Source organism: Phodopus roborovskii, unplaced genomic scaffold (assembly GCF_943737965.1).
Source record: "Phodopus roborovskii unplaced genomic scaffold, PHOROB, whole genome shotgun sequence".
NCBI lineage: Eukaryota > Metazoa > Chordata > Mammalia > Rodentia > Cricetidae > Phodopus > Phodopus roborovskii.
Window position 1 is genome coordinate 15149681 of NW_026126525.1, and position 8851 is coordinate 15158531.

Sequence of the window (8851 nt, forward strand, 5' to 3'; positions counted from 1 at the left end):
ATATGAGAGAGTTCAGATGATGAAAATGGGAACTCATATTTAAACATTGTCAAAGAGTTCTGACTCCACATTCTTACAAGGTTTGGCGTTTATATGTCACTGTAGCATAAATGCAAAACACAAATGATTCATCAAATCCTGGCTTTGCAGGAAAGCTTTAGATTAGAAGGAAACACCTAAATGCGGGACCCATGTTTCTTTTCAGGATAGCATACAGCTCAAACCTGAACCACAGTTGTGATTGTTTGCAGCTCGCCCATTGCCTGGGGTGTTATTTTAAGAAAGCAGAAGCAGCATCATTTGCACGCTCCTTATAGGCACACACATTGGCTCTGGGTTTCTGGCTTCAGTGTTTCAAAAGTGAAGACAAGATGAAGAATACCCACTTGCTTCTCTGGGGAGCCCTGGCTGTTTTTGTCAAGGTCATCCTTGTGACTGGTAGGTGGTACCTATACCATAAAGTCAGGTAAAAGGGGAAATAAAGAGTATTTGGGTCTTATGTATAAAGAGTTAAGTTTATGCTTTGGTTGGCTTGCTGGACAGCTGCCTTGCCTTCTAATCTTATTAGGCAGTGTTACATACACAGACAATGCTCATTGTATTATTTGTTCTTTTTTTCATCTGTTTAGCTACTTCAGTGTATAGCATAAGAGAGGTGAAATAATAACTTGGTAATTATGATATAGAATATATTTTGATTTTATCTTCCTAGAGAAATGGAATCAGTTTCAACAACTTTCTTACATCATAATACTTTAAAAATGTTTAGTGTTATTCGTGATGTGTGAACGTCTGATATTTTGTTTTTTTATCTTTTAGACAGCTGTATCAAGAGGCATATTCTTAGTAGAGAAGCTTATCTTTTTTTAAGATAGAAATGTAATTGAGCATAATCACATTATATTTTATTAACAACATGAATAATGCACTTCAAAAATAATATTTAAAATATAAAATACTAGTAGCAAAGCATATGTATATATAAACACTAATGTTTTCAAACATGTTTATATGTCTGTAAGCATGTCTATATAAAATAGATGTAGCTATATATAAAATAGCTATTCTCCAGCTCCTTTTTTTTTTTTTGAGACAGGCTCTCACTGTGTAGACCAGGATGATTTCAAAGTCCAAATTCCTCTGCCTCTTACTCCCCAGCGCTTGGGTTGCAGGTATGTTCCATCATACCTGGCCAGCTATACCTTATTGAACTATGTATTATGGTGCTTTGTTATTATGCTAATAGCTTTACCTATAGTATTCCACTTAATTTTCACAATACCCTTTTCTGAAACACTTGGGATTGAGGTAAAATAACTTCATAAACTCCTTTTAGTGAACCCATTGAAGTTATATCCACAAGACAGTGCTATGTAATTCTACTTGTTTGAACTCAATAAAATTTATCAAATACTTTATTGCACACCTCCAATGTCTCAGATACTTTTAAATAAAATAATTTGTTAGGAAAAGTGCTTAATTTCAGAGAGAAAATGTTACAGTCTAGGTCTTGGTAAATGAATTTTTTGTACATTTTCTCATAGATAAATTAAGCTGCATGATTAAAAAAACATGAATAGTAATGATTGTGTCATATGTTTTTGGAAAGGAAATAAACGTGCCTTATAGAGTGTGACTGTTTTCTGTTTAATACTTCCAAATGAAGTAATTTTCTTGACTCAATGTGTATATTTGATCAGATATGATGTGCTCATTTATATTTCATTAAGGGAAGCATTTAAGAGTTATGGACACAGACATGAGGAAGAGAAGAGCACCGTTTGAATTATTTTGTCCCTTTTAGAGAATTAATAAGTGCTATGTCATTATCTGAAATTGTCCCCTGACAATTTTTTCTGATAGTTTATTAATAATTTATGAATAGCATACTAACATATTGTTCTTCAAACAATTGCAAATGCAATAACAGTGATCTTAAAACATTTGAAACCATTATTAGCATTAGGACTGAATCTCAGTTCAGTTCTTTCTGCTTTGGGAGCTAACTTTCAGGAATAATTAGGTCTCCAAATAGAATGATGTCTGTCCTGACCCTTTAACCTTTATAGTTTGCCTGTATGTACTAATTCCTCATAAGTTTTTTTAGTTGAAACTCAGTGGGTGGAATTTTAAAGGTTGTTTACCTGAAGCCATAGGAAAAAGAATATTGAGCATCATTATTATTTAACTAGAACTATTAAAATAACACTGTTACCGGCTCTTAAATGATCTGTTGTTGATTCAACACCAAATATTAGAATTTTTCTTTGTTTATTCTTTGCAACATTTACCATATCTATTTGAGTCACATATCAGAGAATGAATATTGACTCTCAGAGTTAAAACTGTAATACATAACTAAGCATTTATTAATTTTCTCTATAATGATATTGCATATTAAATTGAACTCACACCTGTCAATATTTTCTAAATTGTTTTTGCAGCACAACTTTACAGACAGTATTTTACATCAATATACATGATAACATGATATACACTGTCTCTTCTAAGAAATATTAATACAGCTCTTGTTACTTTTTTGGTTGAATTTGGGGACTGATTATTATTATGAAAAACAATATACATAGTTTAGGAAAGTTTTGGTGGATAATATTAAATCTTACAAAATAACAGTCTTGGGAGAAAAGATGCTTATTCCAATACACTTTAAGGGGAACAATTTTTTACAGGAAGAAATGAGAATTCTGGAATAATTCAATGTTTCCAGTTGGATTTATAAATGCTTTGTATTTGCTTTCAACATTTGGTTGAGGAATAATGTAGATGTTTGTTTTATCTTTCATATTGGTGTTTATCACTGATTTTTACTAGATGACATCATTAAAAAATTAAAGCATTAGATAGACATCAGAGTTCCTTCAGCCTAGCTTCTCATTAATTTTTACAATGAAGAAAAAGAAAATTCCTTTCAGATTGTATTTAGATTTCCTTTGCTCTTTTAGATTAGGGAAGAAAACAAATAGAAAGACTGGGACTGATGAACAATAAAAATTAATAAAAGTTAAAGTTTTTGATCCAGGGATAATGGTGCCACATGGTGTCAGGGGATGGAGAGTTCATAACCCCCCACAGCTGCAAAGTGAGTTTCAGGACAGCCTGGGCTACAGTGTCTTATTTATTCAGACAAAAGAAGCAATTAACTTATCTTAAAACACATGTACTTTTTTTGGGAGACAATATCTCTTTTTGTAATGCAGACTGTCTTGGAATTTACTAGGTAGCCCAGGCATGCCTTGAATTTCCTGTCCTCTCTCCTGAATTTTCCAAGCACTGGGGTTGTGGACTACACTACAACACCCAGGACAGCATAGAAGTTTGTTTTCCATTTTCATGATATATTTTACCTTTCCAACCCAAGGTGACAATGGGAGGACCATCCTTGCTGACAACAAATGCATGTGTACCCGAGTTACTTCCAGGATCATCCAGTCCACTGAGAATCCTAATGAGGACATTGTGGAGAGAAATATTCGAATTGTGTATGTGATATTGACATTTCTTTTCTTTTCTCTTGTAAGCAGACACTTTGTGTTGTTAAGCTTTCTTTTCTTTTTAAAGGCAATCCTGCAGAGTTTTCTGAAACAGCTCCCTATAGCTTGGAGGGGTCTGAAAAGGGGTCTGTTTTGTTTAAATGTAGTGTCTTTAGTGTACTATTGACATGGAGCACCTTTAAAGAGATTGACTCATGACTTAACTGAAGCTGAATTTTGTTAATAAGCTTGAGAAAACTTTGCAGAAGTTGGGGGCAGAAACAAAGGGAACCAGAGGTTCCTACTTAGTCACCAACATGCCAGTTTATATGCAGGTATTTCAGTTTGAATCAGAACTTTCGGTTATTCTTAATCAGCTTGAACTGCAACTTCAGAAAAATGGTAAACACCCTACTTTTGTTCCAGAATTATTGACTATTGAGTATTTTATATTGTTTTCATAATGGCAGACTAATTAAAACTGATGAATTGACTTTTGACTCATAAATTACTCAGAGCTGTTCAGTTCATTTCATATATAGCTCAGACTTATATACTTGGAAACTCTTATCAATAGCAAAAATACTGATAATACTTGAGAAATGAGATTTCTCATTGATCTGATCAGTGACAAATTTTCCTTGTTAAATACTCCCACCTTAATGGTTTTATCCAAGCAAATACCTCTTGTAGGAACATAGCAATCAACTTTAGCTATTAGTGGGGAAAGTATGATGTTAAAAAAAAAGTCTGGCTGTGTCAGTTTGTAACTGTGTACTCTCACAAATAATCAAATTATTTGTCTACTCCAAATGTAAAATTTCTCATCTTTAAATAGAAGAAAAATGAACCTACTTCCTAGGATTATTATTTAAAAACCTGAGAATATCTGTTCTTTTTAAAGGTTGTATAATTCCTGTTACATAGTTAACTATATGTCTGTTAACATTGTGATAAAATGCCTTTGGTGCTTTCCCCAGCATTGTTATCAGTATTGTTACAAATGTGCGGTGCCTCCCTACACAGCTCAGTGTAATTCTTCAGATTGTTCACTCTATTTACTTTGTGTTAAAAACAAACAAACACCCAGGAACCCTATAGTGTATCTTCTTTCTCTGCATTTACAGTGTCCTAGTTGCTTTTACATCTTTCACATTCTGTTTTTATATCTACTGGGTCCTCTATTCAAGAGTTATTTCTGCCACCCCTTTCAGCTTGGTTACCCTTCTTCATTCTGGGTGTCTTAGCCATTGATTCCCATGGGAAGTTTTCAGAAACAGCTCCTTTTAGCAGGGAGGGGTCTTAAAGGGATTGCCTTGTTTAAATGTAGTGTCTTAATTCCACTTTAATGAGATTGAATCGTTATTAAATGAAGTTGAATTTTATTTCTCTCTCTCTTTTTAAAGGGGTGAGCTCAAAATGCAGTTCCCCACTACAACAAATTATGCAGTTGAGTTTTCTGTATTTGGGGAAATTGCAGGGGTAAACACATCTGAGTGCAATGAAGTTGAATTTTGTTAACAAGCTAAAGCAGTTTTACAGAAGTTGAGGGCAGAAGTTTTCACTCAGATCCTGTGCACAGAACTCATTGGAATTTATAGATTCTCACAGAGACATTCAATTTAAAGGAATTAGTCTTTGGCATTACACATAAATCATATTGATGGACCACTTATATTTGAATCCCCAGGCGGACAATTGTTTAAGTAGGCTTCAATGCTTTCTTTTCTAATCCATCTTTTACTTGTACTGTTCATTGAAATCAAATAATTTACTTACTTCGTGATACTTTGCCTGACATGTATTGATGTTTTCTGTTGTTACTTTTTAACCCGAAAGAATATTGCCATTGCTGTGTCATTATGGTACCATTCCCAAGTCTATCACTTACTGTAATGGTGTGGCTTTATGGAAGTAATGTGTTTAATTAGAACCTTATTCCCAAGCTGTGAAAAAACGACAGTCTTGTTTAGATATATACATATTTGGGGCTTAGATTATATTATATAAACTTATATGAGAACAGTGTTTGGCTCACAGTTGGCTCTTATAGATGTTTATTTCCCTATATTTCCCATCATTTAAAACATTTTCCTGAGTTAATGAGATAGATGGCTCACTGCATACAGGCATTTGCTGCTAAGCCTGGCAACTTGGATTTGCTTTCCAGGACACTGCGTGGTGGAAGGAGAGGACTAACTCCCACAAGTTACCCTCTGACCTCCAAATGTGCTGTGGCATGAGCACACTCACCATCAACAAATACATATAAGTAAACAAATATTAAAAAAAAATCCTTTTCCAATATCACAAGAGCCTTTATAATCAAATCAAATCATAGGTAAATTTATTCATTAAAAAAACTTTGTTTTTGTGTATAGCCCATGTTTAGGTTAGTACTGGGAATACAATATAAATTACATAAAGTAGTTCATGCTGAACTGGGAACGGTGACACACTGAAAGTCTCAGCATTTAGGACATGGAAGCAAAAGAATCAGGAATTCAAGGTCATCCTTTGCTACAAAGTAAGTTTGAAGCAAACCTGAGCTATATGAAATACCTTCTTAATGCCCAAATAATAAAAACTACAGCAAACAGTTCCTCCAAAACAAAAGAACAAAATGAAAACACAATAAAACCTAGACCCAAACAAGAGTAGACATCTCCCCTCCCCCCAGCAAACTATAAGATAAAACATGCTCCCGGAGGTATTACATGAATATGGTGCACACAGACATATATACAAATAAAATACCTATACACATAAAATAAATGAATAAAAATAATTTATTAACTTATGTCTTTGAAAATTATAGGTAGCATCTTTTTTGTTTATTCATTCTACAAGCAATGAACACCTTCTACACACCACACATGTAATCATATATAGCTTAGGAAAACAACTAGGTCATAGACAAGAAACTGATAAGTATAGCAAATTATTGTGAAACCTGAGTAGTAGTTTACAATTGAGTGAAGTCTTGTTAAGTACTGTTATAATTAAATAGTAAATTCCTCAAGACCTAAATATCAGAAACAACAGTATTTATATTTATTGTTTTACTGTTTTCTTTCTTTTTCTTTTTTAGTGTGCCTCTGAACAACAGGGAGAATATCTCAGATCCCACCTCTCCTCTGAGAACGAAATTTGTGTACCATTTATCGGACCTGTAAGATTTTCCTTCATATTTACTTATGTTAAAATTAATTACTTTTAATTAACTTTATTAATAATTATATTTCTTAAAATACAGTTGGATATAAACATTGATAAATGTCTGACCTTTTAAATACACTGATCCTAGGTTAATGATTAGGTACCAAAACTTCATAAAACTTGGTCATAGGAAAATAGTAGCAGTAACTTTATTCCAAAGAAGAAATTATTTTTTTTTTTTGTACAGAAGGAGTCGATTTATCTATACATTCAAATAAGTAATTTTAGGTCTTAGCATTCATATGTTTCTTTGCAGTAGATAGAATCCAATGTTAAACAGTTAAAAAATTTTTTTTTTCACTGAGCATGGTGGCACATGCCTTTAATTCTAGCACTTGGGAGGAAGGCGCAGGAAGATCTCTGAGTTCAGGGGCAGCCTGGTCTACAGAGTGAGTTCCAGGACAGCCAGGGCTACACAGAGAAACCCTGTCCTAAAAAACCAAACCAAAAAACCCCTCCAAAACCCCAAAAATTCCCTTAAGAGGCTGGTGCAGGGGCAGGAGGACTAATCGTTCTAGGCCAGCATGAGCAATATAGTGAGACACTGTTCTCCCTAAATGTATCTGTATGTACATGTATAGCAATATAATATATATGTATATAGTATATACATGTGCATATATATATATATATTCTTCTTGTCACTAAAACTGAGTTTATTGAAAGAAGCATATATATAGCTAGCACAGATATAAACTAGCTTAGTGGAAGCTTCTGAATAGTATAGGTAAGATGATTGTATCATCATATCATTAATTATATTGCTTACTTTCCAGTAATTTTTGTACATGAAATACTAAAGTATTTTAGAAAGTATTGTTTGTTGTGCACATGATTAGGTGTGGAAAGACTCATTGTTTATTGTAGGTTAGAGCTGCAAGAACTAATGGACATTGGATAAACCTTTGCAGTGACTTGTATATTGAGATAATATTTACTGGAGGATTTCTACTGCATATGTTTTTTTCAGCTGTAAGAAATGTGATCCTGTGGAAGTGGAGCTGGATGACCACATCGTTACTGCCAGCCAGAGCACTATCTGCAGTGAAGACAGCGTTGTTCCAGAGACCTGCTACATGTATGACAGAAATAAGTGTTATACAGCTATGGTCCCACTTATGTATCGTGGTGAGACCAAAATGGTGCCCACAGCCCTGACCCCTGATTCTTGCTACCCTGACTAGTTTGAATCATTCTCAATATGCAACTCTCTCTTTAGGAGCTCTCCATTTGAACCCAGAAGTTGTACTCACTGCTCATTAATTTGAAACCAGGACTTTTTCTTTTTGAATGGTATAAAACTAACATTCCCTTTAAATAGTTAAAATATCAACATTACTGTCATTATAATGTTATTCTTTCTCAATTCTCAGTATTAAGTCCTCATGTCTGCCTGGGGAGGTATTTTCAAGAGTTCATTTCTTAGAGCTTAAAAAATGTAAACAAGATGAGAAAGTAAAATTCCAAGAGTAAAAATTAAGAGGTGTAATTAAATTTTCTTTCCTACTTTGCTGTGGAGAGCTGGAGCTTCTGCACATTCTGTGCTATTCTCTTAATGTCTCACTGTGTAGAGAAAACATACACATAAACACAGGGCAGTTACATATCTTCACTAGAAGTTGAAAAGGACACATTTTGAAACTATTTACTAATATTTGCAAAACCAGTTTGCTGAAAGTGATATAATTTGATACACAATTGAAAAAATGTATTTTGATATAACACATAGACTTGGCACTAGATTTTTTTTCGATAAAATTTTTGACAATTAGGCTATTGTCTAAAATTCTTAGAGGAATCTTCTGTATTGCAGCTGAATCTAATGAAATTTGTATTCCTAAATATGTATTCTCTAGCACAGTTTGAACAATTAAATAGATTCATAAGCATCTCCCCGTGTGAAATAATTTGTTGGAAAAAAGTTTGCTTGTGTTTAACCTTCTTATATGCAACAAATATAATTTATTGTTGCCAAACAGTTTGTAAGTATGATGTAATGTTGCATTCATCACTAAGTTTATCTGAGTACATACTTGAGAAATCTTTGTCATTTCACATTTAAAATTAAGTACAAAGGTGGGTCCATAGTACAGAGTACCTACCCTATGGAAGCAGGAAGTGTACTGAGGTGCAAGACAAGT

At 33.6% G+C, this 8851-nt stretch overlaps 1 protein-coding gene across 1 annotated transcript; it reads left to right on the forward strand.

Annotated features, from left to right (window-relative positions):
• The first annotated feature begins 316 nt into the window (after positions 1–316).
• Positions 317–8600, forward strand: Jchain (joining chain of multimeric IgA and IgM). The gene is made up of 4 exons (XM_051198315.1): positions 317–438; positions 3380–3500; positions 6583–6663; positions 7681–8600. Exons 1-4 carry the CDS (start codon positions 372–374, stop codon positions 7892–7894), a joined length of 483 nt encoding a protein of 160 aa, XP_051054272.1. The 5' UTR covers positions 317–371; the 3' UTR covers positions 7895–8600.
• Positions 8601–8851: the final 251 nt, after the last annotated feature.